The 24949-nt window shown below is 38.0% G+C and overlaps 1 protein-coding gene across 1 annotated transcript; it reads left to right on the top strand.

Moving 5' to 3' along the window:
• Positions 1-676: 676 nt before the first annotated feature.
• On the top strand, positions 677-2260 carry LOC127122914 (uncharacterized). Its single transcript, XM_051053188.1, has 2 exons — positions 677-1267; positions 1367-2260. The coding sequence occupies exons 1-2, from the start codon at positions 677-679 to the stop codon at positions 2258-2260; spliced, it is 1485 nt and encodes a 494-aa protein (XP_050909145.1).
• Positions 2261-24949: the final 22689 nt, after the last annotated feature.

Here is a 24949-nt window from a genome sequence, read left to right on the forward strand (position 1 = left end):
TAGTGGGGCATCTTTGGATTGGTACATGCAACTTGAGGGCAGCCATATTCACACATGGAGGGAAATGGCCGAGGCATTCCTCAAGCACTATCAGTAAAACACTGATATGGCACCTAATCGCACGCAGTTGCAAAATCTGACTCAGAGGTCTGAGGAGTCCTTCCAGGAGTATGCCCAACGATTGAGGGAATTGGCTGCTAGGGTACAACCCTCATTACTAGAAAGAGAACTGGTAGACATGTTTATGGGACACCTGCAAGGTCCATACCTTGACAGAATGGTAGGGAGCACCTCTTTGGGCTTTTTCGACCTAGTCTTAGCCGGTGAAAGAATAGAATATATGATGAAAATGGGAAAGATCTAGAACTCTGCCAGTACTTCCAGTGCATCGAAGAAACCATTTGTTCCCTATGGTAAAAAACGAGAAGGCGAGACCAATGCCACCTCTATCGTTCGAACAAGAAATGCCTCTTATCCACAAGTAGCCGCCATAGCTCCCGTCCAACCAAGTCAACAACAACCATTTACAATTCTTGTTCAAACTCAACAACAGCAACGCTACCAACAACCACAACAACAATGGCATCAACAACAACCGCAACGTCAGCAACAACAGTATCAATAGTAATAACAACAAAGGATGTGAAGACCCGAGAGAAGATTTGACACGGTTCCTATGCCATATAGCCACATTCTACCATATTTATTGAGGGGATCACTTATACAACTAAGGGAGTTAGGACCCCCACCAGCGGTTCTTCCTCCCGGTTATGATGCAAATGCCCGTTGTGAATTTCATTTTGGCGCTCTTGGGAATTCGATCGAGAATTGTAAAGCATTAAAGTACAAGGTTCAAGATCTTATTGATTCTAAGGAAATCACATTCGCCCCCAAGGGGCCGAATGTAAATAACAACCCGATGCCCCCTCACAACAATGCAGCCGTGAATATGATGGAAGCTGACAATGGAAGGAGATTGATATCCTGTGTGGACGAGTTTAAAACTCCACCCATCGAGATCAAGAATGTTTTAATAAGGGATAATTCCTTTCCCATTTATAGTAATGACTGTGAAAACTGTCTGATTAACCCGCAACAGCGTAGGACGTTGAAGTATGTCATACAACAATTAATGGACCAAGGGGTCTTAATGGTAGACTTCCCATCCACAAAAGAAGATGTGTCTATCCTCGAGATACCATACGACGAAGTCCCTCCTCTGCGAATTCCATATGACTTCTCTCAGTTAACGCTGTCAACAAATCCGGTTACTCCAATCATAATAATAGTTCCCACACGATTCTCGTATGTTGACATCAAGGCAGTCCCATGGGTGTATGACACCTCAGTCTACATTCATGGCTAGAAGAGTCAAGAAGAACTGTTGAATTCTAGTGATCCAATGATCAATATCACCGGCACTGGCAGAATTACAAGAAATGGAAGGATATTTGCACCGACACTCACTTCAATTGGAACTATTAATCCTTCAACTTCAGACAAAGGCAAACAAATTGGTGGCGCTAATCAAAGACGAGACCCTGCACCTTCCAATGAAGTAGACGAGTTCTTACCCATTATCAAGAAGAGCGATTATCGAGTAGTTGATCAGCTTAACCAGACACCCTCGAATATCTCAATGTTGTCTTTATTAATATACTCGGAGGCCCATAGGGATGCTTTGGTAAAATTCCTGAGGACAGCTCAGGTACCGCAAGAGATCTCTGTTTGTCAGTTTGAAGGGGTAGTTAACAATATCACTACTAGCTTAAGCTTGGGTTTCAGGGATGAAGAGCTTCCCTCCAAGGGGAGGAATCATAACAAGGATCTCCACATTTCTATTGAGTGTGTGGACACAGTCCTATCAAGAGTTTTGGTAGACACTGGGTCTTCCCTCAATGTGATGCCTAAGAGCTCCTTTACTAAGCTAATTATCGAAGGACTTGTAATGAAGTTGAGTGAGCTTATAGTAAGAGCATTTGATGGGACTATGAGGACTGTAATCGGTGAGGTGACTTTGCCTATGAAGATTGGCCCATATACTTTCCTTATCACTTTCTTCGTAATGGACATCTATCCAGCCTACAATTGTTTGATGGGAAGGCCTTGGATCCATTCAGCTAGTGCAGTCACTTCAACCCTCCATCAAAAATTGAAATTCTTAGCTAATGGTAAGTCACCTCATTATCATCATCATTGTACAAAGTCATCATGCATGTTTTATTTACTTGTTACTTACTTTATTGTAATCATACATTAAAAACAACAAAAACATGACAAAATGATAAGACCAAAAATATTTACTCCACTCTTAAACAACTTGGACTTAGAGGATTTCATCTTAGGACCTTTGCTTGGAGTCATTCCTTTACTATTTTGTGATACTTTGAAAATGTTGGATTTTCATTCGTAACTTTCATTCATGTTGTAAGAATGGCATCATGGCACCATTTGAGGGGGACATGTTTGTAAGACCATTATCCTTTGTTTAGCTTAGGTCACTTTTGCACACACAAGGCTTTCTCTTGGGCTACGTTACAATGAGACCCATTAATTTTGTGTTGGTTACTTTGAATTCATGTTGCATAAGCCAAATTTCATAATCAAATAAAACAAACCCTTGATTCAACGTCAAGTGGCATTTTCATAATCAAATTCAAAACACTTAATAATTACGATTGTTATTATGTGCCACGAGCCTTAAGTGGTGGAGAATGAGTAAGAATGGAGCATTCCTATCCTTACTTGATTATTTTGGATGCAAGACGCTTGGCTCGTTGTCTAGAATAATATCCTCCTCCCATAGACTTTAGTGCAATATAATCACAAACATTCATTTCATAAAACCCTTATTCAAGGTAAAAACTAATGCAAACCATCAAACTCATTTTTGTGCCTCAGGGCATCACCCTGAAAACCCTCTTCTCAAAGGTAAAATCAATCAAGACATAAATATTTTCTACTCCGAACTACGGAGCTCTGATTCCTCATCCCCAAATGAGTGATACGTAGGCACAAGGGCCACAATCCTTGGCGAGCACTATGATAACAAGAACACCCCCTCTTTCACACACATTCATTTGAAAATAAAACAATGATAGATAAGTCTCATGTATGTAAAATAACCCAAATGGTTCTCATGGAGTACCATGGACGTAAAGGGTGCTAATACCTTCCCCTTGTGTAACCGACTTCCGAACCCAAATCTCAGTTACGAGACCGATTCCTTATTCTCATTTAGCGTTTTCCATATGCGTCTTTTTTTGGAGGGTTTTATCTACTATTTCCCCTCGCCTCTCCGATAGAGGCACACAAATAAAATTCGGTGCCGACTCTTTTGATTTTGCCTCTCTTTGGCATCTCTTTAGTCCCGATTTCGTTATCGTGAAATTCCGGTAGCGACAGACTTTAGAATCAAGCAATATCAATACACAAATAGCAATATGAAGAGCAAGGCATCAAAAGACCACCAAACAAACACAATATATCACAAATTATGTCCCAAGTGGGCAAAATGAAAATGGCATTAAAGTAAACAATATGAATTGTATGAATAATGGCAAATGAATAAAAGCTTGAAATTAAAGTTCATAAGAGTAAATGACTTGAAATTAAATTTTAGTTGTTAGTTGATTATAAGTTAGTATTGCTTTTGCTTTGTTTTTGTTTAAGTCATTCTTTGGAGAACACTCAACCCACTTATCACAAGCATGGATCCTTGAACCAAGACATCTTTCAAAGGAAGGAAAAAAGGCCAAGTTTCCATACAATACCATGAAAGAGGGGAGACTTACAATCTCACTTACTAGACTGTTATGCCTTTTGTGTCCTAAATTTAGCGCTATGTTAAGCAATCATAATTGGTATTATGTAGAAGTCAAAACTATTTGAGGTCGGGCAATAAAATTTTGGTGTTAATGCATGTTAGAGACATAATATAATGGACTATACTCATGAAACATACCACATACAAAAAGAATATGCAAAGTGGTTAGCCTAATCTCATCCATACTCATGTTGATTTTGCAATCAACTAGCCTTACGATATAGAGATATCATAGGTACATGACATGAATGAATAAAGAAGGGGAATAAGATGAAGAGGTAGGGGGAAAGAAATCAACACAAATTGGTCAAAGGAGGACTTTTACCAAATTAAGATCATTCATTCATTTTGGAAGATGAAATGTACATTTCATCAATCCCCTAAATCCAATGATCTTAACTCCACAAAGTTAAATCAACCTTGACCAAGGCTCATCAACACAAGTCAAACTCAACAAGTCAATTAAAATGGCTCAACACAATTTATTTGGCATTTAATCAATTAAAAATAATTAAAATATGCATTAAATTAAATTATGGTTGATCAATTTCCTAAAACCCCATCAAAACACCACAGAAATAGCCATGAGATTTATCATATGTCAAACACGGTCAAAGGACCTTGGAGAAAAGATTTCATAATTTTTGGAAACTTAAAACTATTTTTAAACAATTAAAAATATTCATAAAATCAATTAAATCATGAAAAATATTAATAATTCCATAAAATAATTTTAATTCAGAAAATGAAAGAGGAATTTATTTAAAAAAATTTGGTGAAACTCTCCTATTTTTTGGATCATTATTAAAATTAATATGAATTAATGAAAATAACACAAATAAAATGAAAATCAAATAATCAAAAAAAATGTGGACCACTTGATCTCCCTCATTAATTGAGGTGGCAGATCAAGTGGCCACAAGCGCGCGCTCCATGGTGGACCTAAGTCAGCGCACCATAAAACAGGTAATCAAAACCAACGCTCATGATTAAAACATTTTAAACAGATCATGTAGCTCTGGACCTTGCCAACTCACCACCGGAGCAAATCTATGGTCACCTTCATAGGCGAGCCTCGTCGGACTGGTCCAATCATAACCATCACTAAAATAAAAAAGAAGGACATGATTTTGAAGTAAAAATGGCATTGAGCACGAATTTGACCTCAAGTTATCCTAACTCCAAGTATATTGAGAGATACAAGGAGTTGAAATATGAGGTGCATGATATGAGTTGCTTCAATTTGACCTCAAAGCAACTCAATCTTGTTACCTACATTGGTAGGACTTCAGAGAACCAAGGATCCAAGAGAATTATGGAAACATCAGTGACAATCGAAGAGATGAAAATTTCTGGAAAATACCTTCAATGCAGGTCTGGATTCAATTGCTTTTGCCTTGGCTCGTGCTTGATCTTGTTCAGAAAGCTTGCAGAAGTAGATTAGAATGGAAAGAAGTTCTTGGGTACCTAGAGTTTTGAATCTCAAAATAGTTAGATTCAAACTCAATTTTCCAAGAAAATTCTCAGGATTATCCTCTCAAATGAAAGGGTTTGGGGTTTTGGATCAAAGCTGGTGCGAGGGGGTCCTCAATTCTGAGCATAGGGACCTCTATTTATAGCAGTAGCAAGTGTTATTTGCACCCTTGAAGTGAGTTTCCAAAATTGGAAATGAGTGATGCATGGGTGCATGGGCGTGTGTAGGCCCATGAAGTCATTCCTTTTGGTCCATAATTGAGTGTGAACATGTCTGGAATCAACTTGGAATACAAGGCAATTGTGCACAATTGTTTGAAGTTTGATCTTTGCCAAATGATGATGTCGTGTTCAAGCCATGCGCAGACCATTCAAATCTTGTCCAAAATGGATGAAATTGGACGTTTTGGAAAGGTTAGATCAAGAGGAACAACATTAATGTTGAAAACTTTTCTATTTAAAACTTGTACACTAAGGAATTTTAAGGTGGAAGTTTGGAAATTTTAACATATCAAAATTGTTTCTAAGTGTCAAGCCATATGTTCACTTATTCCACTTTGGCTAACTTTTTATGTGATCTTCAAATGAGAAAAGTGTCTTCATCAAAGTTGTAGATTTTTCAAAGTCTTTCAAAATGGTCACAAATATGACCTCATTTAGATTTGATATGAAGGAGTTATGCATTTTTGAAGTTGAGGAAAATCACGTGTTCAATGGTATTGGTCCAAAATGACCTATAATGTATCCTCATATCATATGCTCATAAAAGTTGAATTAGCTCTTCCTCCAAACATCAAATTTGAAGTATACACCTTTAGTTTGATTGTGAAAATTGTAAATCTTTCATCTCATAAAAATTGAGAAAGTTATGGCCTTGGGAAGTTGACCTCCAAATTAGGGTTTAGACAAAATGACCTATAATCTTTCATCATAAAAAATGAATGTCCAAGCTAAACTAGATCTAGACCTCAACATGAAAGTTGTTTGGAATGTCCTTTAGATTAACATTTATCTTGAAATCATTTTCATATGATAAAAATTCTAGGAGATAAGGTCTAGGGGACCCCAGTTTTGATCAGATGAATTCCTCTGGTCAATCACCATCAACCAACTTGCTAACCTACAACTCTCTTGACTTTTAGGACTCGTGGAGGATCATATATGCATAATATGATGAAATTTGAAGTATCCCTTGATATATTTTATCAATTGTTGAAGAAGCTTGGTGAAGAAGTTACATAAGATACCTAGATGAACTAGGGTTTCCACTGCAAACCAAATCCAAACTCTTGATGAGTTCTTGACAAAAATAACATGTGAGGCTCATGGGGACTCATATTTGATGTCTAAAGTCATTGTAGACCAATATTGATTGTGCTCTTAGCAATGAGGGTCGTAAACCCTAGATATGAACTTGATAGATCAAATGTGATCATGTGCCCTTCCTAAAAAAGAGTTAGACAAATGCAAAGACATATTTTTGGCATTTTGGTTAGTAAATGATAAAATACAAGGTATGATACAATCACATGGTGCTTGGTGATCTCTCCCAATACAAACCCAATGAATGAGGGGTAAGGAGGATGCCAAGGTATGGTCTCAATGCTAATGAATATGATGAGGTAGCATGAGGGATCTTAGGGTCAAAATTGGGGTCTTACAGCTGCCCCTATCTAAGGATGTTCTGACTGAGGAGGTGAAGGTTAAAATCTTCATATCGACTCAGTAGAATGGGCTTAAATAACAACATATAGAAACAAATTTTGGTCCCTAAGAAACCTCATGATGCATATGCTATGAATGTTAACATAAATCTATGTGGGGAAATGTTGCCACAAAGGAAAAGAATTCAGAGAGACTGAAAGTCCGCAAGAGCGTAATGCATTCCGTAAGGAAAGCTCACTAGGGAGACAAAGACTCTGAGGGGATAAAAGGTTATGCGTAGGCCAGGCTACAACTTAAAAAAATTGTTGGGAGACATGAGGGGTTTCCATGAAAAACAATGGAAAAACTCAATCGGGGAGGTACGAAGATCATCTGCAAGAGGACACAGGTAGATCAGAGCAAAACTGAAATACTCGAACCAAGCAAGAACAACGATTCCACTAAGGAAATACACACTCAAAATCGACTAGGGAAGAAAATATCTTCAACATATGAGGAAAAGAAATATATTATCCACTACCGATTACTGGGTACGGGGATAACAAAATCTGACAGGGAGGACATCAATTACCGGTTAGGGTAAACATATCAAGGATGACTCGCTGAAGACCGCCAGGAGGTGTATTCATTACCAGTTATTGGGTAAGAATAGACTTGCTAGGTAAAAGCTGAAAATAGGATTTACAACTATCGGTTACTGGGCAGAAGACCATAAAGAAGAGAATATTCATCACTAGTTAAAGTGAACATATCAAGGATAGACTCAAAGGAAAGAAAATCCATCATCGGTTAAGATGAACATATCAAGGATAGACTTGCTCGGAGATGCTAAGTAGGATATCCATCACCGATTAGGATGAACATATCAAGGATAAATCGCCAGAGTAAAAATAGTAGGAATTACATCTATCGAATGCTGGATAGAATACCAAAAAGAGAATATTTGTCACCGGTTACGATGAACATATCAAGGGTAGACTCCAGGGGAATAATAGGGATTACATCTATCAGTTACTGAATAGAAAAACAAGAAGAGAATATTTGTCATCGGTTAGGATGAACATATCAAGGATAACCTCTGCGAAGGGGAGAAAAGGAATTACTTTTGTCGGGTATTGGGCAAGAAGTAACAAACTGAAGACTAAGAAGAATACTACAAGTTACTCGGTAATAAACTCTCAGAGGACCAAAAGCATCTATCTAGGTAAGATCTAGAAAGAAACGGTCAATCAAGACTCATCCCAATGAGGATATAACTCAAGGGAAGTGATTCGATCCAGATAATCAACTTGGGAGGAAGCTGAAATAATAATCATCCACGAGGAAATAACTCAGTGGGGAAAGGAGAAAGGTTAAAGTCTTTCTGCTTAGGGGGATGACACTCTATAATTGAAGGAGGACAGACACACTGAACCTGTATAGAGATAAAGTACCACCATAGTAGAGGATAAAAATCACAAGAATGAATCACCAGGTGCAATGATGAAATAACGAAGTTATATGAGTGTATATGTATATGTATATGTAATGATTATGCTAACAAAATAATCACAAAGGATACAAAGATTTCGCTAATTTGAATCATCGATATAATTCTCGGCCAATACACAAAAGAGGGAAACAACTGCTGGAGAAAAGACCATACATCTCAAAGGCTCAACCCTAGTTGGGTAAGAAGGGAGGAGATCTGCTGAGGAAACTGCTATCAACTCTACGGGGAATTTTAGGTTAACAACATATCAAATGGGAGACGACCCTGCAGGGGATAAACACAAATAAGTTCTCCCAAACCAGGAGGAAACTCTGACTGGGGAAAATTCTGATGGCGACTTGTGGGGAAAGCAAAGTTCTGCCGAAACCTATTGCAATGAAGTGCCTACAACCTAAGGGAGGACAATCACAAACTCAGCTGGAGAAGATGAACAACTCAGCTGGGAAAAACAACAAACATAGGATGCTAACACTACTGGGGATGAAAGACAAGAATCATGCCAACTACTTAGGGAGAACCAATAATGCTCCACATTTAGGGCTTACCGCTTTTCAAACTGCTGTTGATATTCCTTTTATGAAATTGATTGCTTAAAATTAAAGCTTTTATATGTTTAAGAAAATATGATTTTTATTAAAATTTAATTTTAAAAAAATGATCATAATAAAAGTTAAATCTATTTCGCTGAATCAAACAAGAGTAGAAACAATTGGATAAAAGATCAACTTTATTTAATAGAATGGTAGTCTATAAATGACAAGACTCCATAGATCTTTACAAAAGTTGAAAAAATGGTCATTTACATGGAAAAGGGATACATTGAATATAATGATCACTAATCCTTCTACTAACTCTTGATATTCATTGTGCTCTTGACCGCTATTGGGGATCAGAATCCGACGATGTGCTCAAGAAAGTCTTCAAGACTGAAGATCAGCAGGATGTAGTTACCTGTCATAATCCCTAATTTTTGCATAAATTTCCCCAAGGTGGGGTACTCAATTTATCGGGATAATTCTTTCTGTTTTTTATGTCTCTAATTTTTGCCTAGATCTCCCTTTTAGGTTTTCAATCCACAGAGACGCTCATTTTTGTCTAAGCCTCCCTTTCGAGTTTTCAACTTAGCGAGTTGTTCTTTTCTTTTTAGGCTAAGTATTTCTTGGTTGCATCACCATTCATAGGACAAGTGAACTCTTCACCATCCATAGTTGTAAGAATCAAAACACCGCCTGAAAAGGCTCTCTTAATAACATATGGGCCTTCATAATTAGGAGTCCATTTGCCCCTAGAATCTGGTTTGAAAGATAGAATCTTTTTTAGCACAAGATCACCTTCTCTAAACACATGAGGCTTAACCTTCTTATCAAAAGCTTTCTTCATTCTCTGCAGATACAACTGACCAAGACATGTGGCAGTCAACCTCTTCTCTTTAATCAAATTCAGCTGGTCAAATCTGGTTTGACACCATTCAACTTCAGTCAACTTGGCTTTCATCAAGACACGCAATGATGAGATCTCAACCTCTACTAGGAGCATAGCTTCCATGCCATAAACAAGTGAGAAAGGGGTTTCCCCTATTGAAGTGCAAATAGATGTACGATACCCATGCAAAGAAAATGGGAGCATCCCATGCCAATCTTTTACGTCACAACCATTTTCTGAATAATCCTCTTGATGTTCTTATTTGAAGCTTTAACGGCCCCATTCATCTTGGGTCTGTAGGGAGAAAAATTATGATGTACAATCTTGAAGTCCTTGCAAAGAGCTTCAACCATATTATTATTCAAGTTAGATCCATTGTCAGTAATGATCTTACTTGGCACACCATATCGGCATATAATCTGATTTTTTATAAACCTTGCAACAACATGCTTGGTTACATTTGCATATGATGCCACTTCAACCCACTTTGTGAAGTAATCAACAACCACTAAAATGAAATTATGTCCATTCAACGCTTTGGGCTTAATCATGCCAATCATATCAATTCCCCACATGGAGAAGGGCCACGGAGAGGAAATGACATTCAACAGTGTCAGGGGCACATGGATTTTATCTCCATATATTTGACACTTGTGGAATTTCTTCACAAACTTGCAACAATTAGATTCCATTGTCAGCCAATAGTAACCTGCTCTTAACATCTTCTTTGACATTGCATGTCCATTGGAATGATTAAAAGGAACCTTCATGGACTTCAGTCATCAATAGGTCTGCTTCGTGTCTATCCATGCATCTGAGCAGAACCATATCGAAATTTCTCTTGTAAAGCACATCACCATTCAGGTAGAAGTTGTCGGCTAATCTTCTCAACGTCTTCTTATCTTTCAAAGATGCCCCAGATGGGTAAATCTGACTTTGAAGGAAACATTTGATATGAAAATACCATGGCTTCTCATCTTTGATCTCTTCAATAGAAAACACATGGGTTGGCCTATCAAGACGCATCACAGTCAAGTTGAGAACTTCATTCCAAAATTTCACCACAATCATAGAAGCCAACGTTGCAAGAGCATCTTCCATACGGTTTTCATCTCGAGGGATATGATGAAACTCAACCTTTGTAAAGAAAGTTTAAATCCTCCTCGCATAATCTCTATATGGTATCAAACCGGGTTGGTTCGTCTCACATTCACCTTTGATTTGATTCACAACCAAAGCTGAATCTCCATAGACGTCTAAGTATTTGATTCTGAGATCAATGGCCTCTTCGAGCCCCATAATGAAAGCATCATACTCTGCCATATTCTTTTTACACTTAAAAGTCAATCTAGCTGTAAACGGAAAATGCGTGCCTTGAAGAGTAATGATTACTGCCCCAATTCCATTACCATATCGATTAATAGCTCCATCAAATACCATGCCCCAACGGGAACCAGGTTCTGGCCCCTCTTCAAGCAATGGTTCATCACAATATTTCATTTTCAAGTACAAGATATCTTCATCAGGAAAATCATACTGCACTGATTGATAATCTTCAATCGGTTGGTGAGCCAAATGGTCAGCCAAGACACTACCTTTGATAGCTTTTTGAGATCGGTATTCAATATCATACTCTGATAACAACATCTGCCAATGGGCAATCCTCCCAATTAAAGCAGGCTTCTCAAAAATATACTTGATTGGATCCATTTTGGATATCATCTAAGTTGTGTGATTCAACATATATTGAAGCAGACGCTTAGCAGCTCAAGCCAATGTGCAACAAGTCTTCTCAAGCGTAGAATACAGAGTCTCACAATCGGTGAATTTCTTACTAAGGTAGTAAATATCATATTCTTTCTTTCCAGTCTCATCTTGCTAACCTAGAACACAACCCATTATCTCTTCAAGCACAGTCAAGTACATGATCAACGGTCTTCCTTCAATAGGCGGACAAAAAATCTTTCTTTCTAGTCTCATCTTGCTGACCTAGAACATAACCCATACTCTCTTCAAGCACAACCAAATACATGATTAACGGTCTTCCTTCAACAGGCGGAGAAAAAATCCGAGGCTCAAGTAGATATTCTTTGATACTGTCAAAAGCCTTCTGGAAGTCCTCGGTCCAATCACAAGACTGATATTTCCGAAGAAGCTTGAATATAGGTGCACATGTGGCAGTCATATGTGAAATGAATCTGGAAATGTAATTCAAGCAGCCGAGAAAACCTCTGACTTGCTTTTCAGTTTTGGGCACATGCATCTCTTGTATTGCTTTGACCTTGGTAGGATCAACTTTAATGCCCTTCTCGCTGATAATAAAGCCCAACAACTTACCAGAACGAACGCCAAAAGTAAACTTATTGGGATTCAAGCGGAGTTTATACTTCCTCAAATGCTAGAATAGCTTCAACAAATGCTTAACATGTTCTTCTTCATCAATTGATTTAGAAATCATGTCATCAACATAGACTTCAATCTCTTTGTGCATCATATCATGAAAAAGAGTAGTCGTTGCTCTTTGGTAAGTTTCACCATCATTCTTTAAACCGAAAGGCGTCACTCTATAACAGAATGTTCCCCAGGGTGTAATGAATGTAGTCTTCTCCATTACCTTGGGTGCCATCTTGATTTGATTATATCCGGAAAATCCGTCCTTAAACAAAAAGACTTTGAGCTTAGCAGTATTGTCTACCAACATATCAATGTGTGGCAGAGGGAAATCATCTTTCGGACTGGATTTATTCAAATCTCAATAATCAACACACATGCGGACCTTTCCATCCTTCTTCGGAACATGCATAATATTGGCCACGCATTGCGGGTACTCAGCATTCATAAGGAAACCGACAACAATCTGCTTTTGCACTTCTTCTTTGATCTTTACTGCCATATTAGGATGAGTTCTCCTCAACTTATGTTTGAATGGCGGGCATTCTGGCTTCAATGGCAATCTATGTTCTACAATCTCATAATCCAACCCAGACATATCTTGATAGGACCAAGCAAACACATTTGAATAATCTCAGAGAAGATCAATCAACCCCTTCTTAACATCTGGACACAGTCGAGACCCAACCTTGACTTCCTTCACATCATCCTCGAAACCCAAATTGACTAACTCAATCTGCTCTTCGAATGGCTGAATGGCTTTTTCCTCGTGTTCAAGAAGACGTGATAATTCATCAGACACCTCTTTATCACTTTCCTCCTCAGACTCAAACACAAGGAATTCAAAATTTGGAGAAGGATAAGGATCATTGCATTCAATGGGTTTAGAAACCAACCTGCATAATGATTTGATATTTTGCTTTTAGAGAAGTGAATTGTGACCAAATATTATGCAGATGGACAATTTTTATTTATTTATTTATGTTTTTTGTGATTACCACTTTCAGAATAAAACAAAAAGAAAAAAGAAAACATCATAGATGTGGATGGATAGAATTATACTTTATTGATGATCAAAATTTGAAAATGCCCAAAAAATGTTCACTTCTCCCTTAGGCATAGGAGAAGGATTTTCAAAAACAAATAAAAGCAATTACTCAGATCGATGCACAATAATAAGAACATCAACAGTAGTCCAATTATTGCAATCTTTTCCACACGTCATAAAATTGGTGTAGTCTTCGTCTTCATCACCCTCGATCACAACAACTAAGTGTTGTTCATTACCATGAATGACCCCTCCGCTACAGAAACTGGGTTGCACATCTTCAGCTCTAGCTACTAATGAACCTCGTTGGAATCCAAAACCGGTTTTGCTCTTGTTGTCGGAGACCTCTACCATTTGGCCCCACGGATCCGAATTACCATCTTCAACAATCTTCTGAGCATCTTCGAAAGAGGACATAGGTGCCCCAACTCTCTTTTCCTTAGAAATAGATAGAGCTTAGAAAGGAGTTCCAATATCATCCTTAGCTTCTACATTCGAGAAAGATGACATGTGGCTTACCAACAAAGCCTTCTCCCCACCGACAATAACAAGCTTACCATTCTTGACAAACTTCAGTTTCTGATGTAGCGTTGAAGTAACGGCTCCTGTCTCATGTATCCATGGCCTTCCTAATATGAGCTATAGGCCGGGTGGATATCCATTACTTAGAAAGTAATTTGGAAATCACTCGGACCTATCTTCACAGGAAGGTCCACCTCACCAATTACAGTCTTGGGAGAACCATCAAATGGCTTGACGATCATGCCACTATATTGTTGGTGTAAGCCCTAGAGGCCAATACTTTTGGTACTTGTATCGAATTATTTATTAATAATAAAAGGCTTTTTCTTTATTACGATTGTTTAATAAAGTCCCTAGAATAGCTAGTCCGTTTAATGCATCAAGTGTGACTTAATCATGATACCACATTAAACATAAGGTCACTATTCTTAAAATATCCGTAGTTGAGCTTTATTGTGAAGTGGGATTGTAAGAACAAAAATTGTTCTACAACAGATTCCTTGATTTTGATGATAACAAAGGATGAAACCAAAAATGGCACCCTAACGAAAAGTTTCTAAGTGTGCAGGGTTCTAAAGATAGAAGAAATAAATCTGATAATGTCATCAGATGCACAACAAGATCAGATACAAATTATCAAGTATCAGAAGCATCTAAAGTGGAATCTCGTTTCAAGAAGCTCTGACTCTGGACAAAACTGCAAAGTATCAGAAGCATCTGAACATGAAGTAAAGTCTAGAAGCTCTGACTCTGAACAAATGCCTTCTGTAAACTCTGGAAGTTATCAGCGCAATCTGAATTCTCAAGAGATAACATCAGAAGCAAGATTCTCTAGATACACGAAGACTCTAATCAGAATTGTTAATCATGATGAAGTAACGTTTAAGCCAAGTTAAAGTTCTGCAAATGGATTTCCTCAATTAGAAAGAGACGTTAATCTCCACTTCCAAGAGAGAAGATACTACTTGTGGTAAGTAGTCACTTCTAAGAGAAAAAGTCTCCTGCAGAAGCTATTTATGGAATGGCGTAACTACATCTTTATATCCAACAGATTCAACTCTATTTCAACACTACTTCAACTCCTATATAAAGAGAAGAAATCAACATTCAGTAAAAAAAAAGAAATCACTAGCCAAAACTATACTGAAATTATATCACGCTCAAGAAAAACATCCTTGTTCTTCAAAGATTTTCACTAAGCTTTTGCTTATCAAGTGAAATATTTGTTCTTAAGTTTGTAATATTTGCTTTCTTAGAAGCACTCTAGATTACACATCTTGTATCTAATTTTTATTTGATTTCCTCAAGTGACTCTTTGTAGTCTGTAGACTTGAGAGGACTAAGAGATTTTCTTCTCTCTTAGGGGTTGTTTGTAATCTTTCAAGATTAGTGGATTAAGTCCTTGTTGAAGGCGAAATCACCTTGGCCGGGTGGACTGGAGTAGCTTTGTGTTATAAGCGAACCAGTATAAAATCATTGTGTGATTTCATTTTGCAAAAGTGCTTATTTTTTCAAACAATTCAAACCCCCCCTTTCTTGTTTTTCTCACCTTCAATTGGTATCAGAGCTCCGGCTCTGTTATTGATTTTCAAATCAAACACTTAACCGTGTAGAGAGATCCAGTGCGAGAAAAACAAATGGCCCACTGAAATGAGAAAGATTCTTACAATGCCAAGCCTCCTGTTTTTGATGGAGAAAAGTTTGATTACTGGAAAGATAGAATCGAAAGTTTCTTTCTGGGTTATGACGCTGACCTCTGGGACATTGTCACAGATGGATACAAACCTCCAACCTTAAATGGAGCTGAAGTTCCCAGAAGCAAAATGTCAGAAGATCAGAAACGTGTTTTCAAGAATCACCACAAGGCCAGAACAATACTTCTAAATGCTATATCATACAACGAATACGAAAAGATCACCAACAGAGAGACGGCTAAAGATATACTTGACTCTCTGAGGATGACCCATGAAGGAAACTCCCAAGTCAAGGAGACGAAGGCTCTGGCGTTGATCCAGAAATATGAAGCCTTCAAGATGGAAGATGATGAAGCTATAGAAGCTATGTTTTCCAGATTTCAAACTCTTATTGCAGGTCTTAAAGTGCTAGACAAAGGATATACGACTGCAGATCATGTTAAGAAGATAGTCAGAAGTCTGCCAAAGAAATGGAGACCAATGGTTACTGCTCTGAAGTTATCAAAGGATCTGAACAATATCAGCCTTGAAGAACTTGTTAGTTCTCTCAGAAGCCATGAGATAGAACTGGAGGAGGATGAGCCTCAGAAAAGGAACAAGTCAGTGGCGCTGAAGTCCAGACCTGAAAGACGGAAGTCAGACAGAACCAAGGCTCTTCAAGCAGAAACTGCAGACACTGATGACTCTGAACCTGAAGACTCTGATGATGAAGAAGAGCTGTCCCTACTAACCAGAAGAGTTAAGCAACTCTGGAAAAGGAGGAACAACAACAACTTCAGAAGATCAAGACCCAGAGGGGATCGATCAGAGTCAACTTCAAAAGGTAAACCTAACAAAGATATTACCTGCTTTGAATGTAAAGAAACAGGTCATTACAGAAATGAATGCCCCAAGCTGAAGAAAGATAACTCTAAGAAAGAAAGCTTCAAGAAAAATACCTTCAGAACAAAGAAGGGATTAATGGCCACCTGGGACGACAGTGAATCCGAATCATTAGAATCTGACTCTGATGAACAGGCCAACGTAGCTCTTATGGCTACCACATCCAGCAGCTCAGATGAAGAATCTGAAGAGGTATTTTCTGAACTTTCTAGATCTGACTTAGAATCATGTTTATCAGAAACTCTTACCTCTCTTCAGAAATTAAAACAAAAAGTTAAAAACATTAAAGGCCTTCTTAAAGCAAAATTTGAAGTATGTAGTAGACTTGAGACAACAATTCTAGCACGAGATGATACTATCAGATCTCTAACGATAGAAAGAGATGGAGCTAAAACAAAAAGCTTAGAATTAGAAGAAACGTTGTCTCAAGCACCACAAACTTCAAATGAAATTATTTATAAATATGAAGAAGCTTTTCAACAATTTCTGAAGAATGGGATAGATAGGAGTATTATGGCATCCATGATTTATGGAGTAAGTCAGAATAATAAAAGAGGAATTGGGTATGATTCTGAGGAACATAAAACCTCTACCAGTAACCAAATTAAATCGCCTTTTTCATACCACTACACACACACACAAGAACACAAATTTAAAAATGCTAGAAGACCCAAAGTTGTAAGAAACTCTGGGAAAACTAATCTGAAAGGACCCAAGAGATTCTGGGTACCGAAAGATAAGATCATCTATGTTGCAGATATCCTATGCAGCAAAGTTCAGACACCAATCATGGTACCTGGACTCTGGATGCTCGCGACATATGACGGGAAGAAAGTCTATGTTCCAAAGCCTGGAACTTAAAGACGCTGGATCTGTAGGCTTCGGAGGAGATCAGAAAGGAAGGATCAGAGGCTCCGGAACTATTGGTAATGGTACTCTTCCCTCTATATCTGATGTTCTTTATGTAGAAGGATTAATGCATAACTTGTTATCCATAAGTCAATTAAGTGATAACGGTTATGATGTAATCTTTAATCAAAAAACGTGTAAAGCCATTAGTCAGAACGATGGCTCTGTCCTTTTCACAGGCAAGAGGAAAAACAACATTTATAAAATAAATCTTTCTGATTTAAAAGATCAAAATGTTAAATGTTTAATGTCAGTTCACAAAGAGCAATGGGTATGGCATAGACGCTTAGGCCACATTAGCATGAGAAAACTTTCTCAGCTAACTAAACTTGAGTTAGTCAGAGGTCTGCCTAAACTGAAGTTTTCTTCAGATGCTCTGTGTGAAGCTTGTCAGAAAGGAAAGTTTTCAAAAACATCTTTTAAAAAGAAAAATGTTGTTTCTACCTCTAAGCCTCTGGAGCTTCTTCACATTGACTTATTTGGTCCTGTGAAAACAGCATCAGTCAATGGAAAGAAGTATGGACTAGTAATCGTTGATGATTACAGCCGCTGGACATGGGTAAAATTCCTAAAGCACAAGAGTGAGTCTCACTCTGTATTCACCAGTTTCTGTTCTAAAGTGCAAAAAGAATTTGACTCTAAAATTGTTAGAGTCAGAAGTGATCATGGTGGAGAATTTGAAAATAAAGATTTTGAAGAACTATTTGATTCAAATGGAATATCCCATGATTTCTCCTGCCCTAGAACTCCACAACAAAATGGAGTTGTAGAGAGGAAGAATAGGACACTCCAGGAGATGGCCAGAACCATGATCAATGAAACAAATGTAGCAAAGCACTTTTGGGCAGAAGCTGTAAATACAGCGTGTTATATTCAGAATAGAATCTCTATTAGACCTATTCTGGAAAAGACTCCCTATGAACTGTGTAAGGGAAGAAAACCCAACATTTCATATTTTCATCCTTTTGGATGCATTTGTTTTATATTAAATACTAAAGAACATCTAAACAAGTTTGATTCCAAAGCACAGAAAGGTATTATGTTAGGATACTCAGAACGCTCTAAAGGCTACAGAGTATACAACACAGAAACCAAAATTGTGGAGGAATCAATTCATGTTAGATTTGATGATAAGCTTGACTCTGAAAAGTCAAAGCTAGTTGAAAAGTTTGCAGATTTAGAGATCACTCTGGTAGAATCTGAGAAAACTCCAGAAGCAACTGTCACTCCAGACTCTGAAGAAATTAAATCTCCAGAAATTCCAAGGAAAGTCAAGAGTCGTAGCAACGTATCTGAAGATTTGATTTTGGGAAACAAAGATGAACCTGTTAGAACCAGATCTACCTTCAGAACTTCTGAAGATATTCCTCTGGGACTAGTGTCTCTGATTGAGCCTACGTCCTGTGATGAAGCTCTTCAAGATAATGATTGGGTGGCAGCTATGCAAGAAGAGTTAGATCAATTCTCCAAGAATGATGTCTGGGATCTCGTTCCTAAACCCAGAGGCACTCATGTCATTGGAACCAGATGGGTTTTCAGAAACAAACTGAACGAGAAAGGAGAAGTTGTCAGAAACAAAGCACGACTGGTAGCTCAAGGTTATAGTCAACAAGAAGGTATTGATTATAATGAAACCTTTGCTCCAGTCGCGAGGTTAGAATCTATTCGTCTTCTTGTATCTTTTGCTATTAATCATTCTATCAAATTATACCAAATGGATGTCAAGAGTGCATTTCTTAATGGGTATATTTCAGAAGAAGTGTATGTCAATCAACCTCCAGGTTTTGAAAATTCAAACTTTCCAGAACATGTTTTTAAACTTAAGAAATCCTTATATGGACTTAAGCAAGCTCCCAGAGCTTGGTATGAACGCTTAAGTAATTTTCTTCTGGACAAAATTTTATCAGAGGGAAAGTTGATTCTACACTCTTCTGTAAAAACCTTAATAATGATCTCATGATATGCCAAATTTATGTTGATGATATTATTTTTGGTTCTGCTAATATCTCTGTTTGCCAAGAATTTTCTAAGTTAATGCAGGCAGAATTTGAAATGAGTCTTATGCAAGAACTAAAGTTCTTTCTGGGAATTCAAATCAATCAAACTCCAGAAGTCACGTACATTCATCAAAGCAAGTACATTAAAGATGTTCTGAAGAAGTTTGACATGACTGAATGCAACTCTGCAAAGACTCCTATGCACCCAACTTGCATTCTGGAAAAGGAAGAGGTAAGCAACAAGGTTTGTCAGAAGCTCTATCGAGGTATGATAGGCTCTCTTCTCTATCTGACTGCTACTCGTCCTGATATTCTCTTTAGCGTCTGTCTTTGTGCCAGATTCCAATCAGATCCTAGAGAATCTCATTTAACAGCTGTTAAGAGAATTCTTAAGTATCTGAAGGGAACTCCTAACCTGGGCCTGATGTATGAGAAAACATCAGAGTATAGGCTTTCTGGTTATTATGATGCAGACTACGCAGGAGATAGAATAGAACGAAAAAGCACATCTGGAAATTGCCAGCTTCTGGGAAACAATCTAATCTCCTGGGCTAGCAAAAGACAGTCAACAATCGCTCTATCAACTGCAGAAGCAGAATATATCTCAGCATCACTGTGCACAACTCAGATGCTCTGGATGAAACATCAGCTAGAAGATCTTCAGATATTTGAGAGTAACATTCCTATCTTTTGTGATAATACTGCTGCTATTTGTTTGAGTAAGAATCCTATTTTACATTCCAGAGCCAAACACATAGAAATTAAACATCATTTTATTAGAGACTATGTTCAGAAAGGAATAGTAACGCTGAAGTTCATTGATACAGAACATCAATGGGCAGATATCTTTACTAAGCCTCTAGCTGAAGATAGATTTCTTTTCATCTTAGAAAATCTGAACATTAAAAATTGTCCTGAATGAAGTATGGCTCTGAAAAATATGAAATAAGATTCTGATAAAAACAAATATGATTCTGCCTCTGACTCTGATACTTCTACATTGTTAAGAAGATATCTGAGTTAGAAATCTTCAGAACCAATCTCTTGGTATTCCTGAAGATCAGATACATCAACACGTGGAACTCTGAAGCGTCAAACCTTAGAACTTCTAGACAGCTGTCAAGAAATTCAAAAGGCAGACGTTTGAGTTTTCCTCGAGCAGTGTGCAAACTGTGGGATTAGACATTCATTTATGAGCTGTAATCATTTTTCCCCCAAGCGTGCCATTTTGAGTTTTGTGTCTAACGCTGGTATGTGTGTCGTTTTGCATGCGTTTTTTACTTAGGTATATAAACACTTTTCTCACATTTCACACACTTATCACTCTCACTCACTCTTAAACCCTAAACCCTCTCTCGAAGTTTTCTCTGCAACTTCTTCAGTTCTTCATCTTCTTCTTCAACCTTCTTCATGAATGCTCAAGAGCAAGAAGTTTTTAACTTCTCCCAACAAATGGAATCCGCTTCTAATCCCCAAACCTCAAACACTCAAACACCCACTGTTACAGGCGTTACCACAACCCCTGTTTATCAAGAACCTCACATTTTGGATCGTGAACGCCACATTCATCTTGCAACCTCCTTTGAAAATTTGGATGTACTGTGTGAATCGCTGGTTGATTTTGAGAATTTAAGAAGAAACGGTGTTGATCTTACTGAAGATCTTTACAAGCAAGGTTGGGAAAACTACTTCGACAGGCTCTATGGTCCAATCTACCCTCTTCTGGTCAAAGAATTTTGGAGACATGCTGATGCAGATGACCAGTTCATCGTTTCCTTTGTTCTGGGAGTGAAGATTGTCATCACTGAAGCATCAATTGCTTCCTTGCTGAACATGGAGACTACTGGAGGTAAAAGGATTTACAACATTCCTCCAAGGTCTAAGCGCATCACTGAGGTCATTAACCCAACTATCTTCAAAGCAAACGCTGAAGGAAACCCCTCTAAGAACAAGGAGCTTCATCAGAACCTCCGAGTTTGGCTGAAAATAATTCTGGGAACCATCCATCATCGTCCAGCCTCCAACTCCTCTGATTATATTAATGCTGATCAGAAACTCATTTTATATTGCATTCAGAAAGGTATCAAGATCAATCTCCCTGTTCTTCTTTTCAAATATCTAAGGGATTCTGTCAAAGACTCCAGAAACAGCTTGAAGCCAAGATCTTACATCCCTCTGGGAAGACTGCTTTCTGATGTCTTCATTGAGCATGGATTGGTTGACCAGCTGGAAAAGGCCAAGCTGATGGATGATCTGGCTATAGAAACTGGAAGGCCTCTGAATGCCAAAAACCTGAAAAGCATGGGAATCATCAAGGAGATCAGAGTCAAGCCCACTATGGATGTGTCCTGGGAAGCTCTGAAAGATCAGAGGAAGATGCCTCATGGCCTTGAAAGGTTCTTCAAGAATGAACCTAGAGATGCCATTGCTATCTACCTTCAGCGTCTGCTGGATGAAGGTATTGATATTTCTGATTTCAGAATTGAAGACCTTTTGGATTCAGAAGAAGATTTGGTCAGATACAAAAGAGGTCTTTCTGAGAAGAAGATAGCTGAGGAAGCAAGGAAGGCAAAGAAACCCAGACTTGGAGAATCTTCTGGAACCAAAGCTCCTCTGAAAATCTCTTCTTCTGGTAAGTCTATTCCTCCTATTACTTCTGTAATACCTATGATGGCCTCTTCTATTCCTCTCCCAACACCTCCATTATTTACAACCTCTGAAATCCCTCCTTCAACCATCAGAACCTCTCAACCTCCACCTGTTCTAAAAATTGCTCGTAATTTCACAACAACCTCTGACCCTAATCAACTATATCACCACAGCTCTTCCTCATCCTCTGAACCTGAAACACCCCCATACTTTAGTGTTTCTTCATCATCATCCACAGAACCTTCTGACCCAAAATCCCCAACAATAGCTGAAATTTATGCTAGAAAATTCGCCCCACAAACTCAAACACAAACTGAAGTAACCTCAACCCTCCGAACTTCTATTCCACAACAAACAACAACCATCTCCTCTGAAAATCAAACTTCCCTTCCACCACAAACAACCACCACACCCTCTGAAACTCAACCATCTGTAATTCGCCCATCTGATCCTTACATCACTCCACCAATCCTTCCCGCTGTCCCAGAACCAGAATCCGAACCCTTAGATGTAAACCCACTCTATGCTTCATCCCCAGATTCTGAACTTCAAGCAGAATCTGAACCTCAACAAACTGAACCTCAACCTCTAAATCTCAGCCCTCAAAACTCTCCACCTCATTCACCTGAACCTGAACCTGAACTTACCATACCTACCCTTGAGGAGGCCATTATACAGGTTGCAGAAGCTTCAGTCCAGAAGGTCAAGTCTCTGGCTAAAAACTCTGAAGTTAGTGATGATCCTAAATCTGTTAGGACACACTGGAACAGAGTCATTAGTTGGATGACCTCTGAGTCTTATAGGCTGAAGAGTATCTCTGAACAAGTCAGAAATGGCTACATCAGAGACTCTGAGGAAAGACTCCAAGAGAGACTGGCTAGAGAAGCTGAGGCCAGAAGATTAGAGGAGGAAAGATTGGCTAAAGAAGCTGAAGAAGAAGCAAAGAGGTTAGAAGAAGAACGACTGGCAAAGGAAGCAGAACTTCTAAGGATTCAGGAAGCTGAAGCCAAGGCTCAGGCAGATGCAGAAGCCCAAGCTGCTGCTGAAGCTGAAGCTCAGCAGGCTCTGATTCAGGGGGAGTCTTCCTCTGCGATCCCTCTGATTCTTAACACCCTGAAAGAGATAAAGCAAGATCAGCAAGAGATCAAGAAAGATCAGAATGAGCTCCGTGCCAGGATGGACAAGCAAGATGCTTTGAATGAAAACATCCAGAACATGTTTGCCATGTTGCTTCAGAGACTTCCTCAACCTCCAAACCCTTAGGCACTTAGGATTTATTTTTATTTGCTTGCCTAATGTTTTTGCTTCTGTCTTCTTTTTAGCTCTGATATTCTTCTTTGAGTCTGATGTTTTTTGACTGTTGTTTGCCTTTGTGCTTTTTAATGAAGTGTTTTTCTCTTTATTATTCTTTTTTTTTATGCCTTTTTGATTATGCTAAAAAGGGGGAGAAATTATTAAATAGCTCTGATGAAAATTATGTCTAAAACCTTAAGCATTCTGCAACAATTGTAGAAATAGCTTTGATTAAATAACTCTAACATTAAAATTAAGAAATTGCAGAAAGTTTTAAGTTTTCAGAAATCTCATTGCTTGGAAAGCTCTGGTAAGAACTTCTGAACTCCCTAGCGCTAACTCAGGGGGAGCTTCTGTCTATCTGATCTTATTTTATTCATGTTTCATCTGCTATTTTAAGTTGTTTTGTCATCATCAAAAAGGGGGAGATTGTAAGAACAAAAATTGTTCTACAACAGATTCCTTGATTTTGATGATAACAAAGGATGAAACCAAAAATGGCACCCTAACGAAAAGTTTCTAAGTGTGCAGGGTTCTAAAGATAGAAGAAATAAATCTGATAATGTCATCAGATGCACAACAAGATCAGATACAAATTATCAAGTATCAGAAGCATCTAAAGTGGAATCTCGTTTCAAGAAGCTCTGACTCTGGACAAAACTGCAAAGTATCAGAAGCATCTGAACATGAAGTAAAGTCTAGAAGCTCTGACTCTGAACAAATGCCTTCTGTAAACTCTGGAAGTTATCAGCGCAATCTGAATTCTCAAGAGATAACATCAGAAGCAAGATTCTCCAGATACACGAAGACTCTAATCAGAATTGTTAATCATGATGAAGTAACGTTTAAGCCAAGTTAAAGTTCTGCAAATGGATTTCCTCAATTAGAAAGAGACGTTAATCTCCACTTCCAAGAGAGAAGATACTACTTGTGGTAAGTAGTCACTTCTAAGAGAAAAAGTCTCCTGCAGAAGCTATTTATGGAATGGCGTAACTACATCTTTATATCCAACAGATTCAACTCTATTTCAACACTACTTCAACTCCTATATAAAGAGAAGAAATCAACATTCAGTAAAAAAAAAGAAATCACTAGCCAAAACTATACTGAAATTATATCACGCTCAAGAAAAACATCCTTGTTCTTCAAAGATTTTCACTAAGCTTTTGCTTATCAAGTGAAATATTTGTTCTTAAGTTTGTAATATTTGCTTTCTTAGAAGCACTCTAGATTACACATCTTGTATCTAATTTTTATTTGATTTCCTCAAGTGACTCTTTGTAGTCTGTAGACTTGAGAGGACTAAGAGATTTTCTTCTCTCTTAGGGGTTGTTTGTAATCTTTCAAGATTAGTGGATTAAGTCCTTGTTGAAGGCGAAATCACCTTGGCCGGGTGGACTGGAGTAGCTTTGTGTTATAAGCGAACCAGTATAAAATCATTGTGTGATTTCATTTTGCAAAAGTGCTTATTTTTTCAAACAATTCAAACCCCCCCTTTCTTGTTTTTCTCACCTTCAGGGATAACATTAAAGCATTAAGACTATTATGTTTGTAGACTGATGATCACATCTCATGGATCATGGATAAAGAGTTATCAAGTCTTAAACATAGGTATGAATATTAAGAGTAATATATATACCGGATTGACCCGCTATGAGAATACTATATAGAAAGTTATGCAAAGTG

Source organism: Lathyrus oleraceus, chromosome 2, assembly GCF_024323335.1.
Source record: "Lathyrus oleraceus cultivar Zhongwan6 chromosome 2, CAAS_Psat_ZW6_1.0, whole genome shotgun sequence".
In the NCBI taxonomy this organism is placed as follows: domain Eukaryota; kingdom Viridiplantae; phylum Streptophyta; class Magnoliopsida; order Fabales; family Fabaceae; genus Lathyrus; species Lathyrus oleraceus.

Excerpts from the sequence above, each read along its gene's own strand:
- LOC127122914 (XM_051053188.1), top strand. The coding sequence starts at position 677 with ATGCCATATAGCCACATTCTACCATATTTATTGAGGGGATCACTTATA. Across the intron at positions 1,268-1,366 it reads TAACGCTGTCAACAAATCCG|AAGAGTCAAGAAGAACTGTT; the intron begins GTTACTCCAATC and ends ATTCATGGCTAG.